A 23,421-nucleotide genomic window follows, 5' to 3' on the forward strand; every position below is an offset into this window, starting at 1 on the left:
CGGCACCGGAAGCGAGCGCCCGAACGCCGGGGGCCGGCGCCGTCGGGGCGGGGCCGGAAGTGACGACAGAAGCAGGGGGCGGGGCCCAAGATGGCGGCTCTGGTCGTGGCGACGGCGCGGCTGCTGCTGCGCGGCTCGGGCTCGTGGCGCCGCGCGCGGCTGAGGTGAGCCGGCTGCGCGCGGGGGGCCGGCCGGGGGCCGGGGCGGCGGGCGTCCGGCCGGACGCGCAACCTCTGGCTTCCCCACGCGCAGACGCGGCGCCGCTGGGCCGGGCTCGGGCTTCGGGACCCCGGCCTTGCCTGCGAGGCGCTGAGGGCGCCTCCCCGCCGGGGGCCCCGGGTGCGGGCCCCGAGCCCCATTCGCCTGGCCCCTCCCGGGCCGCTGGGGCCCGTCGGAGGCCACGTGCCCTCCCCGCCCGGCCCGGTCCGGCCCGGCCGCGGGCCCCTCGTGAGGCCGTCGCGCCTTCCCCGCCCCCACTCGCTCCCCCGCCTTCGTGGCCTCGGGCACGTCCCCTCGGGCCGCAGGTGGGGGCGGCCGCTGCGTGTGCGCCGGCGCGGGGCGCGGGCAGAGCGGGAGCGGGCGTGTGGACGCGTGCAACTTGGGGAAGTGGGCTCGGGCGACGGACGGGGCGGCGGGCCGCAGAGAGGAGGAGCGAGCGAGGGGCAGCCGCTGGCGGAGGCCGGAGCGGGAAGCGCAGAAGCCTTGGCCGCCAGGGGCCAGGCGTGCTGGGGCGCGGGCCGGCGGCCGCTGGGCCTGGGACCCTGCGGCGGCTGGAGAGCGAGCTGGAGTCCAGGCCGGGGCCTCGTGCGCCCGCGCAGGGGTTGGCTTCTGCGGGCTCCGGCGGGGCTGCGTGGGCCGAAGAGCTTTAAGGCGCCGGCTGCCGGCAGCGTGCGGGGCTGTCACGGTCTTCGGAGAGGGGGAAGTCAAGGCCCGGGGCCGAGCCGGGGTTTGTACCCAGCGGCGGTGTCCCGGTCACACCCGTGTTGTCCTGGGGTGTGTTAAAACGAATCTACAGAAAGGGGCGCACCCGGTTTTGACGTGGACAGGACGTGCCCGACCGGGCGCAGACGGTCGCCGCAGGCTCGGTGGCCTCGCGTCTCTTGTAACTGGGTCTCCCCTCCGTGTAGGTCCGGAGCCCCTCCCCACAGGCCGTTCAGCAGTGGCGCTGCCTATCCCAACATCCCGCTCTCATCCCCCTTGCCCGGGGTGCCTGAGCCTGTGTTTGCTACAGTGGATGGACAGGAAAAGTTTGAAACCAGAGTCACCACGCTGGATAATGGGCTTCGCGTGGCCTCCCAAAACAAATTTGGACAATTTTGTACGGTAGGAAGTAAGTACTGTTGCTGGTGGTGTGGGTCATCCCGTTTGTTTTCACGCCCACGTGCCTCAGCTGATTGTTAGGCTTTATACGTCGTCTGTGAGTTGTGTTCGGAGTGGGAAAGTACGGCGTAGACCCTGAAAACAATACACAGAGCATGAACCACCACGTTGGCGGTGGGCTTTTCCCCCTTTCCACCTTCATAGAAATCTCACGCTTTTCCACCGTAAACATGAAGCATCAGCTCCATCAGTGTCAACGTGGGTGTGCAGCTGTGGGGACGTAGCCCAGGTAGTGGACACATCATCACCCTCACGTAATTAGGTCAGCCTGTCTGATCGCGTTCAGTTTTAAAGGTTTCTCTAGATTAAATCCCCCTAAAACCTCCCCTTTTCAACGTTTGGTTTAACCTGTCAATTTTCTTTTTATTGCCAGTTCTTATTAATTCAGGATCAAGATATGAAGCAAAATATCTTAGTGGAATTGCTCACTTTTTGGAAAAATTGGCATTTTCGGTCAGTGTCCTGTTTGTAATCTTTGAGCCTATACTTGAGAAGAATCTGTCAAGTTTTAATTTTTTTAGAATGGTTATTTTAATAAGTGACTAAGCTGCTAAGATAATCCTACTGAAAGATATTTAGGTTAAAAGATAACTTGATTTCACATGTTTTCGAAGTAAATTTTTTTCTCAAAGAACATATTTTAGAGGTTTTTTTGGATTGCGTATTTAGGTTTACTTATTTATCTTTACTAGTCGACGGATCGATTTAACAGCAAAGATGAAATTCTGCTTACGTTGGAAAAGCACGGGGGTATTTGTGACTGCCAGACGTCAAGGTACGCCGTCGTATTTTGCATCCACGTGGAACTGTGGTTCTTATCTTTGGTCAGAGTCCCACTGAAACCTACGCCCTGGAGAGGCTTGTGGAGGTTAGGGTGAGAAGTGAGCCTGGCCTAGGCCGGGTTGGGTGGAGAATTTGGTGGGGGAAATATGCAGGCAGCAGCACTTAGAGAAGAGAACCCGTTGGAGGGCCAGGCAATACCCAGAGACTGCCAGCTGGGCACTAGGGATGCAGCCGGCCCTGTCCCCAATATGCTCGCGTATCTGGCAGAGGGCTGCACCCCAGGTAATGGACACAAGAGCCAGAGACCGAGACTGGTGGGGGACAGGCAACTAACCTGGTCTGGAGTCAGGAAAGGAATGATAACAAAGTCATCATTGGACTGGTCTTGGAGGAGTTTGCCAGACCGACTGAGGGGAGGAGGTGGCCCAGAACAGCACGGGGAGAGGCTCAGCCCGGAAGAGGCAGTGGTCTTTTTGGGGACAGGGGGAGGTTCAGTATGTAGCCAGCACACAGATGTAGGGGCGCTGTGGATAGGGCAGGTGGTGTTTGTCTGCCACCTGTGGCCTGTCCCCCAACCGCATAAGGCCATGCATACTACATGTTGACCGTGAGTCGGGGCAGCTGATGCTCAGGAAGCCCGTGATAAAAGGGCCCCCGTGGCAGGGGGCCTGTGCTTATGGAAATGTCTCAGGATGGCTCTTGTCCATCTTGGCTGCACAGCTGCTGTCACTCCAGTGCATGCTGGAAGTTGTCCTGTAAGGTGGGACATAGCGAGTGTGTGCTGGTCCTCAGTGCAGCGGGGGGAGTGGCCCCCGCTGGTGTGTCCCTGTGGTGACCTCAGTGCCTCATGTCGTTGCTTCTTTCCAGGGACACCACCATGTACGCTGTGTCTGCTGACTCTAAAGGCCTGGACACGGTGGTTGGGTTGCTCGCTGATGTGGTCCTGCACCCCAGGCTCACAGGTGGGCCCGGGGCCGCATGAGGGGGCTGGGGGCTGGGCCCTTGGGAGGCACGGGGAAGCGCTGCCCCTGAGGAAGAGCGTTGTATGCAGCCCTCGAGGTCAGCTACCAGTGAGTTGGCACGATTTCCTTGGAAATAACGCTGATGGTCAGAAAAGTCCTTCAGTGAGCTCAGTACTTTGACATAACTGTGCTTTTTAACGTTCTTAGTTAAATTGGGTCTTTCATTTCTCCTTCTTTTTTTTTCCTTTAAAATTTAAGTACTCTCTACACCCAACATGGGGCTCAAACTCACAACCCGGAGATCAAGAGTCGCATGCTCCTCTGACAGAGCCAGCCAGGCAGCCCTGGGTCTTTCACTTCTGAAAGGCATTTCAGACTGTCTTTAAACACCAGGCTGGTGTGCCACCAGAAGCTTCCACGTCCCTGTGTCCATCCCCTTCCTTGGCCTGGTGGTGGCAGGACTTTGAATTCCGTGCCCGCAGTGGACCAGAGAGGGCCCTGCTGCCCGTTGCTGCTGCCCTGGCTGCGCTCTGGTCACGTCAGCCTGGCCTTGTAGTCCTTCCAGTACTTACTCCAGGTTGCTGATGAAGTGGCAGCCGTGATGCCGGATGGTGCCTCTTTTGTAAGCACCTTCCCATTCCACATGACTATACTCACGGCAGTCCTCTGGGGAGACGGGTCGGGCCTGAGTGCCTCTCCTGGGAAGGAAGCCGGGGCTCGGGGCACGTCCAGGTGGCTGAGCCGGACAAGAGGCCCAGTGCCTCTAGGCCCTGCCCCCTCGCTCACACAAGTGCCCCCAGGTCTACCCCAGATGAAGGCCGAGGAGACTGCCGGTGTCTGCAAGCCGATGACCCTTGGCCCAGCCTGGCAGCCTAGGCCCAGTGCCATTTCCCTCCTGGCTGGTATGGTCTGAGCCTTGTCTGGGTTCTTTGCAGATGAAGAAATTGAGATGACACGGATGGCTGTCCAATTTGAGCTGGAGGACCTTGACATGCGGCCTGACCCAGAACCGCTTCTCACAGAGATGATTCATGAGGTACTAGAAAGCCCGCCAGCACCCGCCTCCGCCTCCGCGGCCCTCCCAACAGCAGCATAGTTGAGAGGGCCCATCTGCCTTCCTGAGGCCATTCACAGGTTATAGGTGTGGACAGAAGATTCTTAATTCTCAAACCTGCAACTTATGCAAGTTTTTCACATTCTCATTCTTACAGTAATAAGGTCTTGATCCATTTCCAGAATGATTTTTTTATTTTAAGTGGGGTTTTTTTGAGACTTCGTTCTGGAGAGAGAGATTTTACTGCTTTTGTAAGCAAACGAAACTGCTCTTGCCAAATTAGCAAAGCTAAGCAACTGTGGGCTTTTCCTGCCACAGCTGGGGTCATGGCAGGCCCAGCTCCGCAGGGGGGAGACCTGGCCGTGGCCTCTCTGCCACCTGTGTTTCTCCTTTCTTTTGTTAGGCTGCTTATCGGGAAAACACAGTTGGCCTCCACCGTTTCTGCCCCACAGAAAACATAGCAAAGATCGATCGAGAAGTGCTTCATTCGTACCTGAGAAATTACTACACCCCTGACCGCATGGTGCTGGCTGGAGTCGGGGTGGAGCATGAGCACCTGGTGGAATGTGCCAGAAAGTACCTCCTGGGAACCCGACCGACCTGGGGATGTGAGAGGGCTGTGGACGTCGACAGATCGGTAGCACAGTACACTGGGGGGGTTGTCAAGGTAAAGCCGAGATCGGGTACATGTACTTTCTTTACTTTGTTTTTGGTATGTTCTTAGCTTTATCGCACAGGTGTTAGAATGAGCTGTGTATTCTTGGCTTTACCGTAATACACGTTGTGGTATCAGGGCAGGACGTGTTCCTTGTTTAAAGCTGAGAGCTTGTTAAGAATGCGTTTAGGGGCGCCTGGGTGGCTCCGTGGTTAAGCATCTGCCTTCAGCCCAGGTCATGATCTCAGGGTCCTGGGGTTGAGCCCTGCATCGGGCTCCCTGCTCAGCGGGGAGCCTGCTTCTCTCTCTCCCTCTGTGCTCTCTTTCTCTCCCTCTCTCCTCTTCAAGTAAATGAGTAAGATGTTAAAAAAAAAAAAAAGAATGAGTTTAGTTTCACTGGAAGGTTAAAGGATCGTTCTTTCTTCTAGAGGGAGTTTACTGATGTTCGTATATGATTTCTATAGAACCATGATGGGGTCTTTTGCCTTTTTTTTTCCCTCAAAGTAGGCTCCACACCCAGCACGGAGCCCAATGTGGGGCTTGAACACACAACCCTGAGATCAAAAGTTGGACACTCAACTGACTAAGCCACCTAGGTGCCCCAGTAGAACTGTTTTTAGGCTGATCTGGCCTGAGAGGTTTTTCAGGCCTGCTTGTTTTCTGTGTGGGTACACTGTTCACTTTCTTTGCTTATAGCTGGAAAGAGATATGTCCAACGTCAGCCTGGGCCCTGCCCCGTTCCCCGAGCTCACGCACATCATGATAGGACTGGAGAGCTGTTCCTTCTTGGTAAGTCCCAGCCGGGTCCTACCACATCCGAGAGCCAGATGTCACCTCCCGGCAAACCTCTGCCCTCATGTCTCCCGCAGGAGGAAGATTTCATCCCCTTTGCCGTCCTGAACATGATGATGGGGGGCGGCGGCTCCTTCTCAGCTGGTGGGCCCGGCAAAGGCATGTTTACCAGGCTCTACCTTAATGTGCTCAACAGGTAGGTTGGATTCTTTTCACCTGGCTGTCCCCAGGGTCACCAGGCCCAGCCGAAGGTGCTTTTGGACTGTGACACCACCTTCCAGGTGTCCCTTTGTCCCTGCTCCCTACAGGCACCACTGGATGTACAACGCAACCTCATACCACCACAGCTATGAGGACACGGGCCTCCTGTGTGTGCACGCCAGCGCCGACCCCAGACAGGTGAGGGCCAGCCCCAAAGCGGGCGGCCTCTGCTTCCTGTGCAGTTCGTGTCTCAGGATACAGAGCTGGTTTCTCGGAGCAGGGGTGTCATTGAATTGGAAGAGACAGACTGTTAGGTCCAGATCACACTCTTCATCTGTACCTTCTTCCCTAAAGGTTCGAGAAATGGTGGAAATCCTCACAAAGGAATTTATTTTAATGGCTGGAACCGTGGATGTGGTAAGTATAGCACAGAAACGACACAGAGCCGACTCCAGACATCCCCACGGTGTCGGCAGGTTAGAGAACACAGTGTGGGGGTGGCTGGCCTCTGTGCTCCCAGCACCGCCAACATCCCAGCCAGAACAGTGCAGCCCCGGGGTGAGCCAGGCCTACAGCTGAGCTCCTCCCCTGCTCCCTGGTCTCAGCACCGAGAACAGTCGTTGCCCTGCCAGCACTGGGCCTGCTCACACCTGCCTGGCCCTGGCCCTCCTGGAAGAAATGGTGCAGAGCGGTCTCGAGTGTCCTTTTCAACCACCCTGCAGAACCATGGGAACTAAAGCCACGTCACACAGGATGAGCAGGCCTCTCGGGGTGGTTCTCGAGCTCTCTCCTAACTTCCATTTGACGTTTTGTTTTGCTTTTTTGGTTTTGTTCTGTTTTTAAAGATTTTAGGTTTAAGGTAATCTCTATCCGTAGCATGGGGCTGGAACTCACAACCCCGAGACCAAGAGCCACGTGCTCTGTGGACTGAGCCTGCCTGGCACCCTGAACTCCATTTTGTGTTTTAACCTGAGTCTTTGTTTCCTCGTTTGTTTGGCTTAGTTTTTGTCAGCTTACGTATTTAGAGATCTTGTTTCTTCGTGGACCAGCCCTGGTACAAATAAGCAGGTTCCGTATGCACGCGCATAGAAGGCCTGGAGGAGAGCCCCAGCGTGTGGGCTGAGTGCCTCTGAGGGTTGGCGCACGGCCTTCACCTATAGATCTTTCCTGCTCGGTCCCTGCTTTTTGCAATAATCACATGCTCCCTTTTTAGTCAGAAAAAGTTTAAAAAAAAAAGTATTTCAAAAAAGTAATTTTACAAAAATGTATTTAAAAATCAGTTGGGGGGGCTCCATTAGTGGCCTGCTAGGAAGTACTTCCCGTTAACGTGAAGCTAATTTGAGGTAAGTTGTAAGTATTTGCCCGGAGTTGGCAAAGTAGAAAGGACTCGTCTGCAATCAGGAGTCTTCTTGCTTAGACGGTGACACGGAATCTCCGCAGCTGGTCTGTCTTGCAGCACGTGTGCTGCTCTGGCCGGCCCCTCCGGTCTCTCACCCAGCCGGTTTCCGTGCCCTCCGGTTTCACGCTGAGCTTTGTGGATGAAACTTGCCGAAGTCCCAACGTCGTCAGTTTCACCCCTGGTCAGAGAGGCTCCAGGCCCAGACTTGGTAGATCGAGCTGGTCCCCTCAGAGTTTCCCCGGGGGCACAGGGAACAGGGTTGCCTGGGCCCTGTGCCTGGGTTCAGCGTGGAGCCCCTGACTCTTGGATTTGTCTTCTTGTGACGTGGCCTTGACAGGGCGACGGTGTGTGAGCTGTTGTGAACTGAAGCGTGTGACTTGGTGGTTGAATCCCAGGTGGAGCTGGAGCGGGCCAAGACGCAGCTGATGTCCATGCTCATGATGAACCTGGAGTCCAGGCCTGTGATCTTTGAGGACGTAGGGAGACAGGTGCTGGCGACCCGTTCCAGGAAGCTGCCCCACGAGCTGTGCGCACTCATCCGTGAGTACCATGCTGGGGGCCCAGGTCGGGCTCCCTCCTTTTCCTCCCAGGAGACTGCCACAGACCTGTTTACTCGTGGCTCCTGGACCCGTGAGCCCTCACCCTGGACCAGCCCTGCCTCGGGTCCCTGAGTACCGACCCCTGTGGCCCCAGCTTTTCACCCCCTATAAAGGGGCCTTTCACCACTGCTCCGGGTTTCTAAGCTGACTCGGTGAGCTAATGGACGGAAACGCTCCACACGGGGCTCGTGTGGTGGCGCCCTCTGTGACTTGAGCCCAGGTTTCCATGGCCTCCTGTGGGTGAATTGCAGGAAGTCCTTGAATTTCCCTGTGTGTCCCGCTTTGGGGGACGAGTCTATGCTTCCATCAGCTCCTCAAAGGGTCCGTGACCCCACAAGGGTTAGGCCGGTGGTTCTTTGGTGACGATTGTTAACCTCGTGGCGGCTCCAGCATGCATCCCGTCCGCGGGTGCATCCTCACCCCCCCGCCCCGGGGAGCCCCTCAGACCATGGAGCACAACAGTACCCGATCTCCCTAAGGCCTCGTCTTCTGTAGCAAAACCAACCTACTGGTCAGTGTGTTCCCACGGTGCGCTTTTCGTGCCCACACGAGCTGTGGACCCAGGTCCCTCTTGGGGAGGCCAGGCTGCGCACGCGGCTGCCCCCCTACGAACCCCCGCAGCCCCTCCATGTGGGTAGCTCTGCAGACAAGGAGCTGTTCCATTATAGATGTGTCAACTTCTCTGGGCAGGCACACGTCTACATTTGAAAATTCTTTTAAACCACTGGTACTTCTCCGTTTACCAAGAAAAACCTGATACTTCACCCTGACTCACAGTATAGTCCCCACAGCTGAATCTGGACCCTCTGGAGTCGGCAGCCCAGCCTCAGACCCCCAGGGCCTTGAGGGGCCGCAGCCACACCCGGAGACGGAGTCCGTGCAGGAGGCGGGCAATCCCCTGAGGTATTTTTGTCCCCTGTGCCAGGCAGCGTGAAGCCGGAAGACATCCGGAGAGTTGCCTCTCAGATGCTTCGCAGGAAGCCCGCAGTGGCGGCCCTGGGCGATCTGAGCGACCTGCCGGCCTACGAGCACATCCAGGCGGCGCTGTCCAGCAGAGACGGGCGCCTGCCCAGGATCTACCGGCTCTTCCGCTAGAGGCCGCCCGACTGCGGCTGCGGGAGTCGCGTGTGATCGTACATGTCTCTGGGTGTGAGTTTAGTGCAAAGACTCAAACGGTGCAAACCATGGGACTCTTGAACAAATTTAATGTCGCCGAGCACAGCTCAGTTTCTGGTTCTTTGCTGTTGAATAAGCCACTCGGTGGAATAAAGGTTTGCCCTCACTGTGGCTAGAAACCAGCGAAGTGCAAGAAGGTTCAAGGCAGACTGCTGTTGGGGAGCAGGTCAGCGTTGTTCCTGTCGTCCTGCGCCCCTGGAGATCAGCAGTGCCGCACTGTCTCCCCACAGTCAGCCCCCGGGGCAGGGCAGGAGCCCCTGGTCTGCTTCGTGGAGCGTTTTTCTCAGCACGGTTTTCCTTCACCCTCAGCAGCATCCCTGAAACAGGGCTGGAAGTGGGCAAGCGGGGTGTCTCCCTGAGGGTCGTCCAGTTGGACCCAACACTGCGAGGCCTCTTGTCCTTTAATTGTTCTGATTGCGGGCATGTCTGAGCGCACAGGACGGGAGGCGGGGTTCTCAGATTCGGTGGCCGGTCGGGGGAGCAAAGCCGGGAGCGTGCTGGAGGGGAAGGCGCTGTCAGGAGTGCCGCAGGGCCCGGTGAGTCTAGCAACGTGGGCTAGCTTTGTTAGCTTTGTGGTTCTCCAACGTGAATGCGTGTAGAGTCCCCAGGAGCCCACGTGGGCCACCTCTTGTAGCTGCAGGGCCGCTGCTGTCCCCAGCCCTTGGCAGCCTCGGCATCCTCGGCCGCACAGGCAGGAGGGCAGGGCTATTCCGAGGAGATCGACTCGTGAATGTTACTTCAGTTATTTAATCCACTTATTCTGCCGGAGCCCATCATCCTGTTTAGGTGCCTTTCTAGCACACGTGCCAGTGACTACCTTTGCGGAGGGCGGGGCACAGCGGGGATGCCAGGCCCTCCATGCCCGCTGGGGTGGGGCCCAAGGGAGATGAGCCTGAGTTGGAGGGCAGGTGGGCAGCAGTGTGGACTATCTTGTCGTTTCTGTGGTTACCCCAGGGGGAGGGCAGCACCCAAGGGAGGTAGAGGGCAGGAGCTTGGCCGCACTGCAGGCATTCAGTGGGGTGGGGGGTGCGGGGTGGGGGGCAGAGCTCGGGAAGACATGAGGCCCGGGTGGATGTTGGTCAGAGCGTTTTTCTGACCAGAAAAGCTGAAGCACTGCCCAGACCCAGGGTCTGGAAGCTGGTGCTAACCCGCCTGTCCTGCTTCCCCACTGGCTTCTCCCTGGACCCTGTCATGGCCTGGCCCCTCTGCTCCCCTCGGCATGCAGCCACGCCCCCTCCCCATTCTGGGCCCCACGTGGCCCTCAGGGCTGGCTGCCGCAGGCTCAGCAGGTGCCCAAGGGAGGCCTGGCGTGAGCAGAGTGCGTGGAGGCGATGAGAGCCGGGTCTTGAAAACCACCCTCATGCTTGTGCTTCTCGATCTCGGTGAAGCTGGTTTTCAGACTGGCCCATATCTGCATTCATCTGAAAAAAATTTTTTTTTTTAAAGATTTATTTGAGAGAGAACGAGAGACAGAGAGCAGGAGAGGGGGGAGGGTCAGAGGGAGAAGCAGACTCCCCGCCGAGCAGGGAGCCCGATGCGGGACTCGATCCCGGGACTCCAGGATCATGACCTGAGCCGAAGGCAGTCGCTTAACCGACTGAGCCACCCAGGCGCCCCTATCTGAATTTTAACCTTTCTAAGCGAAACCTGTTCATCTCAAATCTCCTGGCTGCTCTTAAGGGAGTATCCTGACTGGACCCGTGACCCCTCAGGTGTGTGTCACGATCCCCACAGACACGAAGCCCCGTCTCAAGCCAGACTCCTCCATGCTGCACCATCGCTTTGTCCTGTTGGTCAGAGATGGTGCCTGGGAAGATGCATAAAAATGCCTCCTCTCCAGGCCCCCTCACTGCAAAAATCTGTAACAGACGTTTTCAATTCATGATTCAAAACTCAACGGCACATTTCTTTTGAGTAAAATTTTATACAATCTCGTTTCTTGAAGTCCGATGGGGTTGACTGGACCTTCTCATGAACAGACTCTCCCCTCTGTGTCAGAGACCGGGTGTGCCTGGCTCCGTGTTGTGGAAGTTGGCACTAATAAAGGGGGTACACATGCCCTGTGGAAGTGACTTCATTTCCTCCACTCAGGTCTGGGGTGTCCCCTTCTCCCTTAAAAGCCCCCCTCCAGCCAGCCCCATGGTTGGGGTGGCAGCTGGGTGCAGAGCAGGTGGCTCCGGGGAGCCACGGTGTACCCTGAACTTCCTGCCATTGAACTGGACACCCTTGTTTTCTGAGAACATCAGGAGAATGGGCTGAGTGTACAGATGATCTCTTTCTAGGACTCAATCTTTGGCCAGAAAGAGCTTAAGATTTAATATATGGATTTATTTAAAAATATAAATATGGAAAAATAAATAATTTGAAAGACTAGATTGAGTGCCCCTTGGTTTTCCCACATTCAGAGCCTGTCTTTAGAAGCCATCGTGGGCGATCACGCACTCAGCCCTCAAAGAAAGAAGAGATCCGGAATGTGGGGGACACCCTAAGCTTCCCCTGCTTTCTCAGGCCAGGAAGTGCGCTACTTACGTTCATGCTGTTTGAGGCTGGTCACGTGTATGCAAACAGTCTTAAATCACCAGAACCAGAAGAGGACAGGGAGGTGGCTTCATGGCTGGATGGGCCGGGCCAGCCCCCCAAGATCAGAGGCGGCCCTGAAACAGGCCAGGCCTCCCCGTCCCAGCGGGACTGTGTTCCCTCCTTGGAAGTCGGCTGGCTCTGGCCTGACCAGCCGGGCCTGGGCTTGGTCCTCAAGTGCACTGGTGGGACAGAGACCACCCCCCCCCCCCCCAGCCGCCTGACCCTGAGCAGCTTACGTCTTTGGTACCGGGCCCGCTGTGCTCAGAGGGGGAAGGGCACCTCCCAGTTTGCACTGGAGGGGCTGCTGGGGGGCTGCCAGCCCCGGCTCTGGGTGAGCGGGTGGCTCCAGGCCCTGCCCCACCCAGACGCCTGCGCCCCGGGACCACGCGTGTGGCCGGCGTGGGGCCTGCCGGGACGTGCTGTAAACGAGCGTGGCTGGTGTCGTTCCGGGCGGGGGCACTGGTGCCTCGGTACCACTTGGCCGGTCTTGCTGGCCTCCCCGTGGGGTTCTGGGTCAGAAAGCGTGTCAGTCTCGAGCAGTGGTTCGTCGGCAGCCCAGAAAGGGGGAGAAGTCCCACACAGCAACCTCTTCCGTCTTTAGGGGCTTTTGATCAAGTAACCTCCCGGTGGAGGTGCCAGAGGTCCTTGGGCAGACCTCAAGAAACAGTACAAATAGTACTCGAGTGCTGATTCTTCAGTGCCTGCTGTCTCTGAATTTCTTTGGAAATCCGTCTTTTAATTCCTATCAAGTACAGTTCTCGGTCAAACTTGCCGGCAGCTAGCGGGATGCTGTGGAGGAAAGGGTGTCAGCCAGGGGGGCCGGCTGTTTCCGCAGCCTCCAGGAGGCCGACTCTGCTGCCCAGTCCCTGCGGGCCGCTGGGACCCGCCGCGTACCGCGCGTGACCACTGCCGCCCGCGAGCAGAAACCCGTCCGGAGCCCGGGCCAGGCCCGGCCGCATGCGTGTCACAAAGAGCCGGCCAGCCCTGACCCTCACTTCAGAGCGGGAATCCCGCCCCCCGGCCCCCGGGGCCCCGAGGGCGGCACGCATGAGGACATGTGGCCAGGATACTGACTTGTCTCTCCCCGGCCTCACTTTCACCCGGAACAGGCCGTACACGGGGCGATGGTCAGACGTCTTGATGCCAGGGCAGGAGGAATACTTGATGGGACAGATGTCACCCTTGTGGCGGCTTCGGTACATGACCCGGTCCTGCAGAAAAGAGCCCACAGACGGGCCCGGATGCTGCACAGTTTCGCTGCAGGGCTCGGCCTGCGTGCCTGTCACCTCGGCTGTGCCCGAGCAGAGTCCTTGCGTCAGAACCCCGCCCCCCCAGAGCCTCTTCCCGGAGCCCCTCCCCCGAGCCCAGTGCGGACTTGTGTCCGGGGACCCAGTGTGGAGGGGGTGGAGCCAGGGGCTCAACCAAGTGACAGCGCAGGGCGTGTGCCTCGCTGTCCCGGGACCAGCAGACGACCCTCGGAAGGGCCTTTGTCGGGGGGCACCGCCCCCAACCCCAGCAGTCTCGGAGAGGTGCGGTCACTAGCCCGCAGCGGCCCAGGCCCGAGTCTGACCGCACCCCACAGGCCCCGCGGCCCGCGGCTGCTGCCCTCACGGCCAACCTCAGTCCTTAGCCCACGGTTCGGAAGCGCGAGCGGACCCAGACCTCGGCCGCAGAGCCGGGCCGGCGCCAGGGGCGTGCTCACCGTGTAAGAGGGGGTCCTCTGCTTGGAGGTGGTGTCGTAGGAGTCCTTCCCAATGTCGAACTTGTATGATGGAAGGAAGTGGATGTCCGGCTCCTGGAAACCCCTGAAGATGGACCCTGGAACAGTCACAGCCCACGTCAACCCCGCAGGCTGCGCCTTCTCGGGGCTGGGGAGGCCACACCTCCTCCCTGAGACCTGACCTTTCTTCATCTCCTGGGTGAGCTGGTCATGCTGGAGCAGGGCAGACACCTTCTCTCCCAGGTCCTGCTTCAGGATGGCCTCCACGGCCACGCGCCCACCGCTCAGACGGAAGTTGAAGTCTCCAAACCAGAACACCCCATCGAACCGGGTGGTGACATCCGCTGGCCAAAATGGGAAAGCGTGTGAGCCCGGCCCTCCGTGCTCACCATGCCTTAGCGACAGGGACTGGTCTGTGTCTGGCCAGAGCCACAAGCAAGGACTCCTCAGGGAAGGGGGCGCAGCCCGTGGGGGGGGGGGGGGGTGCCCTGCAACCTCCTGGGTCGACAGTCGGGGTCACGATTCTCTCTCAAACAGCAACAGACATCGGGGACACGTGGCGCCCTCACGCTCACAGGAGCCCACACTTGCCACGCACGCTGCCTCCGCCAGGGCGCCGTCCCGCGGGGCAGCCAGGGGGTAGGGGGGGTTTGGAGGGGGGGCAGGGGGGAGGATGCAGAGCCGGGCTGGTGAGGCCGGGCTCCTCGTGAAAGCAGCCGCCAAATGCGCTGACAGGGTCACAGCTCGTGAGGAGCCCAGCGCCAGGCCTCAGCGGTTTTATTTCCATTGGCTGGTGACTTTCTAGACTTTTCTAACCTGGATTCTCAAAAGCTCTCAAAGTTTACTTTCACTGAAGTACCCAGAGAAGAAGGCGGCAGCGCGCGGACGGGGGCTCACCAGCGTCGGAGCGGAAGGGGCTGGTGTCCGGCACGCTCCTGGGCAGGGCCAGGCCCTGGACGGTTCTGCTATAGTCCAGCAGCCTCTCGCTCACCTTCCCGTCCCCGGCTGTGAGAACAGAGCGTGGGGGGCCTCTCCAGCGAGGCTTGTGGACACGGGACACCTGGCGCTCACCGCCCCCAGCCCGCTCTACCCCAGCGTCTGCGGCGGCCCGCCCCACCGGGTACTCTCGCCCTGAGCCCCACGGCCTCCCCACACCAGCCCCCTCAGCGCCCAGCCCGGAGCCGAGCGCTACCGGAGGACACGGTCACGGGTCACGCGGGGCCTCCGCCTTCCAGACTCTCCGGGCGGACATCGGGGGAGCGGTGTCCCTGGCGCCTGGACTTACAGGTGAAGTGGGACGTGATGAAGAGGAAGGAGGTGCCGAAGAAGGTGAAGCTGACGCCCAGGGCGCCCTTGGTCTTGATGTGAGATACGATGCGCGTGGTCACCGTGGAGCTCTCCACCTCTGCGGGATGGAGGGGCGAGGCTGACACGGCCGCCCCTGCCCGCCCCGCGCGCACCCGCTGGGTGGGGGTGCCCAGGGCGCCGGCGCAGAGCAGACTGGCCCGCCTACCTGAGCAGAACCAGATGAGGTCCCTGCGGATGAGCACGGACATGTAGAGCGCCCCGTGGGCCGCGGAGTACAGTGTGACGTAGCGGGGGCCCAGCGTCTCCTGCAGGCGCGTCTCCCACTCCCGCCTGCACAGGGAAGCCAGGACAGCCTGGCAAGGGGGCTGGAACCTCCCAGACCCGCCACCCCTCACCCCGCAGCCCAGACAGCCGCGCCATCGGGCGTCGTCCCGCAGGGAGAGTGGCGGACCGACAGGCAACACGAGGGCCCCTGGGCGGGTTCCAGGCCGGTGCTCTCCCGCTACCCTGGGGGCCGGGAGCCTGGCCCCTTCCCCTCCTGAGGGGTGGGATGCCCGGGTGCTGCCGTCACCCTGCAAACCCCAGGCGTGCTGCCGGGGCGCTGCGGACCTAGGACCCCGCGGAGGGGTCGGCTTGAGCCAGGGCTCCCGCAGCTCTTCACTGCCATTCTTAGATCAGCGGTGAGTCAACAAGAAGTGAAGCTCACTTGTTCTAAGTTCTCTGAGCGGCCCACAGACCAGGAGGCGGCTCTGGCGGGCAGCCCCGGCCTGCTGCGGCCTCGGCCTCGCCCCACACGGGGCTCTCGGGCCGCAGCAGCTCCAGGCCCGAAGGCCCACCTCAGCGCCGCCGCCAGGGGCCGGGGGGCTGACGGGCTGGGCAGACGCGGGGCAGGGGTGCACCCTACCTGTCGGAGCAGCCCTCCTGGACCCCGACGACGTACAGGTCCTGGGCGTAGTCGGCCTCGGCGGGCAGCAGGAGCTCGTCCAGGTTTGGGGGCAGCTCCTGCGAAGAACCGTGTGTAGTGAGAGGCTCCCGCAGGGCCAGCAGCCCCGGCCGCTCCTGCAGCTCGGGGACCAGCGCTGCCCGTGGGACGCGTCCAGGGGAGCCTCAGGTCTGGGCAGGCCGCCCTCCACCCCAGTTGGTCACCGCCACGCCCGCGTCTGTGCGGCACCCTCGCCACGCGGCCCGTGCCCCCAGGTACACTCCGGGTGGGGGGGTGCTGCCCGGGCCGGGCGCCCCGGTCCCGCGGGCGAGCCTTCCTCCACCCTGTGGCTGCATGTCGTGGCCTCCAAGCCCTCAGGGCCCTGGACGAGAGCGCCGTCCCGTGGACAGGCACGGTGGTGTCCCAGGGACCGTGGTGCCGCCGGCCTGGGCACCTGCCTCCTTCAGCCCAAGGGAGAATCACTTCTGTCTCCTTCCGGGGGCTCTGTCGTCAGGGCCCCTGGTTCCTCAGCCAAACTCTGTGCCGGTGGCAGCCCCGCCTTGTTTCCCCCGCAGCGCCCGTCGCCCCGTGCCAGCCTGGGGCACCACCGTACGGAGGGACGTGCCTTCTGTGATGTCACCACGACAACCAGGGGCGTGCTAGGCAGTCCACGCCCGGCCCCCAGAAGTCAGAGCACATGCGGGGGACGGAGACCGCCAACCCGGGGACAGTCCTTGCCGCGAGGAGGGAGGCCCAGGGGAGACGGCTGAGCTGGAGACAAAGCCACCCACACAGTGTCCAGGGGGCCCCAGAAGCACAGGCCAGAGATGAGCGCGCAGACCTCTGGCCTGTGCGCGGTCAGGACACAAAGCACCGTCTCGGCAGAGCGGCTGGAGGCCTCCGCTGTCACCTCCTCACAGAAGCTGCTGAGTGAACGTAACCCAGGGTGACCCCCAGGTGACAAGGACCAGACCAGGCTGTGCAGGCTCACGGATGGTCATGGCCGGCCCAGCGGTGGGGTGTGGACAGGGGGAGGTTGTGTGTGGGGGCGGGGGCTCTAGGGAAATCTCTGTTCCCTTCAAATCTGCCCTGAGCCTAAAGCTATCCGAAAAACAAACATGCACGTGTAAGAAAACCACGTGTTCCGCCCCCAGGCAGTGGGGAGGTGGGTGAGGCAGGGGCTTTCTGGGTGACCCAGGTGTTGGGCTGAGGCCAGGCAGACGGTGTGCGGCGCGGAGGCCCCGGGAGAGAACCCGAGTGGGAGTGGGCGGCTTACCTTCTGGCCCTGCATGTTCCAGGTGGCCACGAAGAGGGCCATGTTGCGGTCTGGGAAGTACCGGGCCAGCTCCTCTGCCCCCATCAGGGCCCCGCTCGCCAGGAGACTCCCCTCCAGGTAGCTCCTGTGGAGAGAGGGCAGCCAGAAGTCGAGGGTCTGAACGGGCAGACCCGGGGGGGGGCCAGGTGCAGGGACACACCTGCCGGGCACACCTGCGGCCTCAGGCCCCCACAGTTGTGTGGAACCCCAGTTTTCGGGAGGCTCTCCCAGAGCTGGGGCTTCCTTTTTTTTTTTTTTTTTAAAGATTTTATTTATTTATTTGACAGAGAGATAGAGAGAACAGGTAGGCAGAGGGAGAGGGAGAGGCAGGCTCCCCGCCGAGCACGGAGCCCGATGCGGGGCTCGATCCCAGGACCCTGGGATCATGACCTGAGCCGAAGGCAGCCGCTTAACCGACTGAGCCACCCAGGTGGAGCTGGGGCTTCCTGAGCGCCCATGGGTTGGCAGGAGGCACAGCACGAGGGTCCACTGCCCTCTTGGAAAGCCCGCTGGGTTCACAATTCTACAAACACCAGCACACATTCAACTTTTCGGTCACCTCCTGAGACCAAGGACTTGAAGGTGACATCTGGGCTCTTGGCCCTGGACAGCAGCAGCCTGGGGTGACGCGCACCCTGGGCCAGGGGCTTGCCTCCACCTCAGCATGGCCCCGGGGGCCCTGGAAGCTACAGGGGGCACGTCCACCCTCACGACAACCGCCGGTCACAGCCCGTTTCAAGAGTTCCGGAGCACAGCGTGCACACGGTTACAGCCCCGCCCCGCCGCCCGGCCCCGTCGGCGAGCCCGTGCGGCCCCTGAGCTTCATCTGGGGACTGCGGAGTCCGAGTGTCCTGTAATTTTCACGTATCACGAAACAGTAGCCCCGTCTTCTCAACCATGGGAAAACCGTCCTCAGACGACGGACCGAACAAAATCAGGCCAAGACTGCGTTTGTGCCCCTGTCCAGCCGGTGGCCTCGAGGCTGCGCTCTCCTGCACAGGTGGACGAGCCCAGCACGTGCACACAGGCCCGGTCACCCATGTTAGGGCGGGACACCAGCCTCCCTGTGTCATCTCTCCTCTTGCACGGTGTCCACCTGTGGCCTTTCTCCACTCGTCTGTGGTCCTCCTTTTGCTGGGAGCTCTCCTTCCAGAACTTCTTCCAACCCAGTTTGAGATCAGTCAGGATGCTCCTGGAATCAGTACCCAGGCAATGGCCATTCCTGTGTTTGGTCATTTTGTCTCCTAGGTCTTTTAGTGCCATCCATCTGCTGCAGACATGGACCAACAGTTCCCCCACCCAGTGCCATCCATCTGCTGCAGACCCTGACCACCCGTCACCCCCAACAGAGTGCCATCCATCTGCTGCAGACCCTGACCACTTGTCCCCGCCGACCGAGTGCCATCCATCTGCTGCAGACACTGACCACCCGTCCCCCACCCCGGTGCCTTCCATCTGCTGCAGACCCTGACCACCCATCCCCCTGCACACCCAGAGGGCGGCTCCATCGTCTCCTGGTCATCTCAGAGGCTGATCAGACTTCATTCCCATGTCCTGGCTGATGTACCCCAATAAGCTCCGTGGGTCCTATCCCTACTCCAGTGACACCAAGATGGTGGCCTGATCAGTCCACAAAAACAGCCCTCATCGTCAGCCATCACCCTGATGGCCGCATGCAAATGAGGGCTCTTTCGAAGTGCTCTTTCCAGCACCGGGTGGCTGGTTGTTCCTTCTGAGGCCCCCCCCTTGTTTCCCAGCAGGCAGGGCTGTCCAGTCCCGTCTGTCAGGGGTAGGCCAAGGGCGCTGTGTGCCAAGGCCTGGCAGCCGGGCACTGCAGTGCAGGAAGACGGGGGGCAGTGGGCTGCAGAGGGGGTGGGCTCCGAACACTGGGGGGGACCACCGGGTGCGGCTGATCACACCTGGCTTCCGCCCTTCTCCCCACGCCGCGCCCCTCCACGCTGCCCCGCATGCGCCTTCCCCGCCGGCCTCCACCTTCCGGGATGCGGGAGAACCTGTCCCCTGCGGCCGCTCGGCCCGGCCCCGCCACCGCGGCTTACCCGGGCTTCATGACGCACGGCTCGTTTGGCAGCGTCCTTGAGAAACCAGCCCCATGTCCGTTAACAGACACCCTGAGTACTTTCCAAGCCTCTGACGGCTCCCCACCCCGCGCCCCGCACCGTCCACCGCGGGGGGCCGGCCTGACAACGGGCGTCTCCGCTCTGACCTCGGCCCGGTCCCGCCTGTTTGTGGCCAGTCCGTGAGCTAAGAACCGTTTTCACGCTTACCAACGGTTGGGGGGAGAACACCAGTGTTCGTGACGCAGGAAAACGACATAAAATCCAAACGTCGGCGCCCTGAAACGAAGCGTCGCGGCCCCACAGCGGGGGTCAGCTTCTCCCCGCCCCCCACAGACGTGCGCACGCCCACAAGGCAGACACGGACCCTCCGGCTCTCCTCGGAGGAAGTGTGCTCACGCCTGTTCCGAAGCACACCGAGGGGCTGAGACGGGGTCTTCAGGCCGCAGAACTGGGGTGAGGGATCCCCATCAGCCTGCTGTTTGCTGCTTGTCTGAAAACAGTGAATCGAGGCCCGATTCTGAGACGGGATTCCCGTCTTCTGGAACGAGCGGTGTGCGTGCGTCACGCGCCGCTCCTGTGGGGGTGACACTGCCGGGACACGAAGCCTCGCCGGCTTCCGGAAACGCTAGCGGAGAAACCGGTTCTGTCCGGCACGGCTGGGCTCGCCACCGGCTTCCTCTGCTGCCTGACCCTCAGAACCCGCGCAGGGGACCCTCGGTGGCCACGGGGGCTTTGCAGCGTGGTTAGTTAGTTAAGGATGGCAACGTGGGAGTGTCCCAGACGGAGGGTGGGCGCTAGATCCAACGACCAGCGCCCCCGTGAGAGGAGAGACGGGTGAGGGCACAGGCCGGAGGGGCACCGGGGCCACCGGGAGCTGGAAGGGCAGGAAGGACCCTCCCCTGGAGCCTCCGGAAGGAGCGCAGCCCCGTGACACCGGGATTTCTGACTTGAGGTCTCCAGAACTGGCAGAGAACACAGTCCTTTTGTTTCAGGACTTCTGGTTTGGGGTCATGGGTCATGGACACCAGCGCAGCGACCATCCCACCATCTGCCGGCTCCGTGTCCAGCTGGGCTGGTGCTGGCCTAGTGCGGACTGGAGAGGGCAGCAGGTGGAGCGGTGGTGAGGAGTTTGGTGAGGGACGTGGGGCCAGGGCCTCACCTGGGGCCTCGGGTGCCGTGCTGGGGAGTGGGTGGTGCGGGGGCCCCCAAGTCAGGGCCCGTATGTGCTTAAACAAGCCGCCGAACCCTGGTAGGGAGCAGGGGCCTGGGCCAGGTGCCAGGAGAGTGGCAGCGGGGGCACTGCAGTGTGAGCCCCACGACTGAGGTCCCTGGGGAAGAGCAGACTTAACAGGCTGGGCTCGGAAGTATCTGGGACCCCCGGTCTGCTGGCTGGAGCCAGGAGCACGCGCAGGAGTCACGAGCGAAGGAGAGGCATCGGGGCAGAAGCGCCTGGCTAGGTTCTTTGGAAGCTATAAAAGAGGCAGAACGCGTTAGCTGCTAAGGTCCCGTAAAGACTGGAAACCAAGCGTCCTCTGTGGTTGTGGGGCCAAGTGGGAGCTGATGGATGCGGGGTGCTCAGCAAACAGTCCGAGCCTCAGAGAAATCGCGACACTCCTGGAAGCAACGTGCAGCCAATCGGGCCCTGTGCGCCCTCCCTGCAGCCAGCGAGGGCCCAGGGGGCCCCCCTCTCTGAGGTCCGGGAGTCCCCCTCCAGCTATCTGTCCCGGACGGCGGCCTGGCTGGCGCACAGAGCCCCGCCCCGGCTGCTCGCGCTGCAGGCCTACAGCACCAGCCGGGGCCCCGGGGGCCCCTCCGCGTCGGACTGGGGGAGTGACAGCCCCCCTCAAGGCTACTTGGCGGGGCCCTGCGGCCGCACAGACAGCAACGCGGACACCCACACTGATCCAGGAAGCTGTCCCGACGCTCAGAACCAGAGAGAGCCAACGAGGTACGGCGTTGCGTGCAGAAGGTCATGGATGCCTCTGAACCATGTTTCACAGGCACGCGTGCCCTGAGTGCTGCTGAAACACGGAGGGAAAGTTCTGGAAGGGGTGCCCCTCTGGGAAGGAATAGCCTCCACATCACACCGCACACGGTTTTACGAGAAAACCTTCACGTGCTTCTCGAGGAGGGTGCCTGCGAACGCTCGAACAAGCCACAGAGGATGCCCCCCGCCCCCGTCCCCCGGGTGCCCTACCTGCTCCGGACGTCCTTGGCGCGGATGGGCGCCAGGAGGCTGAAGGAGGACTTGGCGTCACAGGCCAGGGGGCTTGGGGGCCGGCCGGGGCCCAGGCTGCTGTGGGCCCGGAACAGTCTGCTCTGCAGGCGGGGCTTGCAGTCAGTCTGAACCAAGTCCACCCTGTCTGCTGACCGCAGGGAACTGGAGGCCACCTTCTGGCCCACAGCCGGCAGCCTGCTGGGGCTCCCAGCCAAGGCCCCGTCCCGGTGCAGGAGGTCCAGGGAACTGCCGATCATCCCGGAGAGACAGTGACCCCACGAGGAGGGGCTCCCTCCGGCGCTGCCCTGGGCCCTGCGGGATGTGGGGATTTCCTGCAAGGAGGTGCTCAGGCAGGGTGGGGAGTCAGTGTGGGTGGGGGGCCTGGGGACCTCGTCCTGCAAGGAGCCCCTAGAGGGGCTGGCCCCACTGCGCGCGGCCAGGTCCTCCTGGCTGGTTCGAAAACGCCGCCTCCTCCATGCCTTCTCGTCCAGTGACAGAGCTCGCTCCAGCCGGGGCCTCGTCGGCGGCTTTGGGGTAAAGGGTGTGGCCTTGGCTTGTGGGTCCTCATTGCTGATTTGTGCTGGAAGGTTCAGAGGGAGCACTGGGCTCTTCTCAGGGCCCTGACCGTTGTTGGTAGGCGGGGACCCTGGGTGGGCTTCGAGGTCTCTGCCCGTGTTTGGAAGCTGTCCCTTGAGCATTCTGTCTTCAGGCTGCAGATGCTCCTGAGCGGCAGGCTGCGGGGGAGATGCCTCTGAACGGCCCAGGCCCGCTAACGTGGACAGTCCAGGGGCCAGAGCACAGATGCTGGCAGCCCAGCCCCCCGGCCCCGGGAGGCCCCAGGACACAACTCCCGCTGGGCGCTGCCGGTGAAGCCCGGGGTCAGGGATGCACGGTCCGACGTCGGCGGGCAGCCACTGAGGAGAGAAGGCGCAGGGGCTCCGCTTCAGGCCCGGGGCCGGCCGGGAGGGGCAGGGCCCGTTGCTGCATGGCTGGGAGCCCTGAAGTCCCGCTGTCTCCCACAGGAACCTACAGGAAAACCTAGCTATTGGCCTCGCACAGCCACTCACCCATGCCAGGTGAGTGCTCCCACGGGACCGCTGCGGTACAGGGTGACAGAGCGACAGGCCAGCAGCAGTCTAGCAAGAACACACATTGAGACGTTGGCCCGTCGCCTCCTCCTGGGAGGTGGGTGCAAGCTGGCACCTCTCAGGATGGGAAGCCACCACACCGACCGGCCTGCCCCTCCGTGGGGCGCTAGGGGTGACCAGGGGAGAACCACAACCCCAAGGTCAGGGCCAGTGCGTGCAGCCTCCAATGGGGGAGGGGGGTCCCCGCGCCCTCACTCACCTGCGTGCCCACCCCCATCGCTCCTCCCGCAGACCCCGCCCCAAGAGAGGTCCCCTCTGCAGGTCGGAGGCCACGCCGCCGCCAAAGGCCCCAGGCTCAGAACCTGGGAGCCAGTGAGGCCGCCGCGGGGTCCCCAGGGCAACGACCGCCGCGCAGGCGGACCCCGCCCCCGGCCCCTGTCCCCGCCCCCACCCAGGGGTCACCCCACGCCCTGGACCCGCGCGCCCGCCCCATCCAGGGTCGCCCCGCGCTTGGGACCCGCGCCCCGCACCCCCGCCCAGGGGTCACCCTGCGCCCCGGATCCGCATCCCCGCCCCCGCCCAGGGTCACCCGTCGCCCTGGACCCGCGTCCCCGCCCAGAGGTCGGAGGCCCCGCACGCCCGCCCAGGAGTCACCGTGCGCTCCGAACTCGCGCCCCCGCCCCCGTTCAGGGGTCACTCCGCGCGCCGGATACGCGTCCCCGCCCCCGCCCAGGGTCCCCCCGTGCCCTGGATACGAGTCCCCTCCCCTGCAGAGGGTCGCCCCGCGCCCTGGATCCGCGACCCGCCCCGCCCAGGAGTCACCCCGCGCTTCGGACCCTCGCCCCGCATCCCCGCCCAGGGGTCACCCCGCGCCCCGGACCCGCACCCCTGCCCGGGGTCGCCCTGCGCCCACCTCTCTGCGCCGCCCGCTCTCCAGCCCGGCGGGCCCGGCCGCCGCTCCCCGGCAACGGGCGTCTGGGGGATCGCGGGCTTGGCCCCACAGCGGCCCCTGGCGGCCGGAGGACCCAGCGCGCCCGCGAGCGCGGAAGACGCCCCTCCCCCACGCCGCGGCTCCCCAGGCTCCAGGGGTGGGTGGGCACACTGGGCCGGGCCTGCCCAAGGGACGCACCTCGCTTGCTGCCGGGGGGTGGGGGGTGGGGGGTGGGTGTGGGTGTGCGGGGGGGGGGGTTC

The 23,421-nt window shown here is 62.1% G+C and overlaps 2 protein-coding genes across 10 annotated transcripts; one reads left to right on the forward strand and one right to left on the reverse strand.

The window, feature by feature from the left end:
- The first annotated feature begins 25 nt into the window (after positions 1 to 25).
- PMPCA (peptidase, mitochondrial processing subunit alpha) lies at positions 26 to 22,199 on the forward strand. 5 transcript variants are annotated; one of them, XM_064579113.1, is made up of 13 exons: positions 26 to 164; positions 1,128 to 1,330; positions 1,754 to 1,833; positions 2,073 to 2,155; positions 3,031 to 3,125; positions 4,061 to 4,161; positions 4,583 to 4,846; positions 5,531 to 5,623; positions 5,704 to 5,822; positions 5,935 to 6,025; positions 6,182 to 6,244; positions 7,622 to 7,766; positions 22,165 to 22,199. In XM_064579113.1, exons 1-13 carry the CDS (start codon positions 91 to 93, stop codon positions 22,182 to 22,184), a joined length of 1,431 nt encoding a protein of 476 aa, XP_064435183.1. In that variant the 5' UTR covers positions 26 to 90; the 3' UTR covers positions 22,185 to 22,199. The 5 variants fall into 5 exon arrangements, with proteins under 5 accessions (XP_064435183.1, XP_045739470.1, XP_045739471.1 ...); XM_045883514.2 differs by lacking the exon at positions 22,165 to 22,199 and adding an exon at positions 8,751 to 9,123; XM_045883515.3 differs by lacking the exon at positions 22,165 to 22,199 and adding an exon at positions 8,755 to 8,895.
- INPP5E (inositol polyphosphate-5-phosphatase E) lies at positions 5,703 to 23,216 on the reverse strand. Of its 5 annotated transcripts, XR_008506790.2 has the most exons (12): positions 23,144 to 23,216; positions 21,122 to 22,168; positions 16,808 to 16,931; positions 15,514 to 15,611; positions 14,815 to 14,939; positions 14,587 to 14,706; positions 14,199 to 14,306; positions 13,484 to 13,645; positions 13,284 to 13,399; positions 12,656 to 12,792; positions 11,531 to 12,370; positions 5,703 to 10,422 (listed from the first exon to the last, which is right to left on the reverse strand). XR_008506790.2 is itself a non-coding variant. In XM_064579105.1 (11 exons), exons 2-10 carry the CDS (start codon positions 21,838 to 21,840, stop codon positions 12,678 to 12,680), a joined length of 1,674 nt encoding a protein of 557 aa, XP_064435175.1. In that variant the 5' UTR covers positions 21,841 to 22,168; positions 23,144 to 23,216; the 3' UTR covers positions 10,906 to 12,370; positions 12,656 to 12,677. The 5 variants fall into 5 exon arrangements, 3 of the variants coding, with proteins under 3 accessions (XP_064435175.1, XP_045739473.1, XP_045739474.1); XR_010407593.1 differs by lacking the exon at positions 5,703 to 10,422 and having other exon boundaries at positions 10,906 to 12,370; positions 12,656 to 12,872; positions 13,284 to 13,386; XM_064579105.1 differs by lacking the exon at positions 5,703 to 10,422 and having other exon boundaries at positions 10,906 to 12,370; positions 13,284 to 13,386.
- Positions 23,217 to 23,421: the final 205 nt, after the last annotated feature.

The sequence above is a fragment of the Mirounga angustirostris genome, unplaced genomic scaffold (genome assembly GCF_029215605.1).
Source record: "Mirounga angustirostris isolate CCGP_5_RB_7025 unplaced genomic scaffold, mMirAng1.0.hap1 SCAF_15, whole genome shotgun sequence".
In the NCBI taxonomy this organism is placed as follows: Eukaryota; Metazoa; Chordata; class Mammalia; order Carnivora; family Phocidae; genus Mirounga; species Mirounga angustirostris.

Bases quoted from the DNA above. Each gene is read 5' to 3' on its own strand.
- PMPCA (XM_045883514.2), top strand. From the start codon at position 91: ATGGCGGCTCTGGTCGTGGCGACGGCGCGGCTGCTGCTGCGCGGCTCG. The intron at 1,834-2,072 runs GTCAGTGTCCTG...TATCTTTACTAG, and splicing joins TGGAAAAATTGGCATTTTCG to TCGACGGATCGATTTAACAG. The intron at 4,162-4,582 runs GTACTAGAAAGC...TTCTTTTGTTAG, and splicing joins TCACAGAGATGATTCATGAG to GCTGCTTATCGGGAAAACAC.
- INPP5E (XM_045883517.2), bottom strand. From the start codon at position 21,840: ATGCTCAAGGGACAGCTTCCAAACACGGGCAGAGACCTCGAAGCCCAC. The intron at 12,793-13,283 runs GTGAGCACGCCC...TCTTTTCTGCAG, and splicing joins AGAGGACCCCCTCTTACACG to GACCGGGTCATGTACCGAAG. The intron at 12,371-12,655 runs GTCAGTATCCTG...TTTCCTCCACAG, and splicing joins GTGAGGCCGGGGAGAGACAA to CATCCCGCTAGCTGCCGGCA.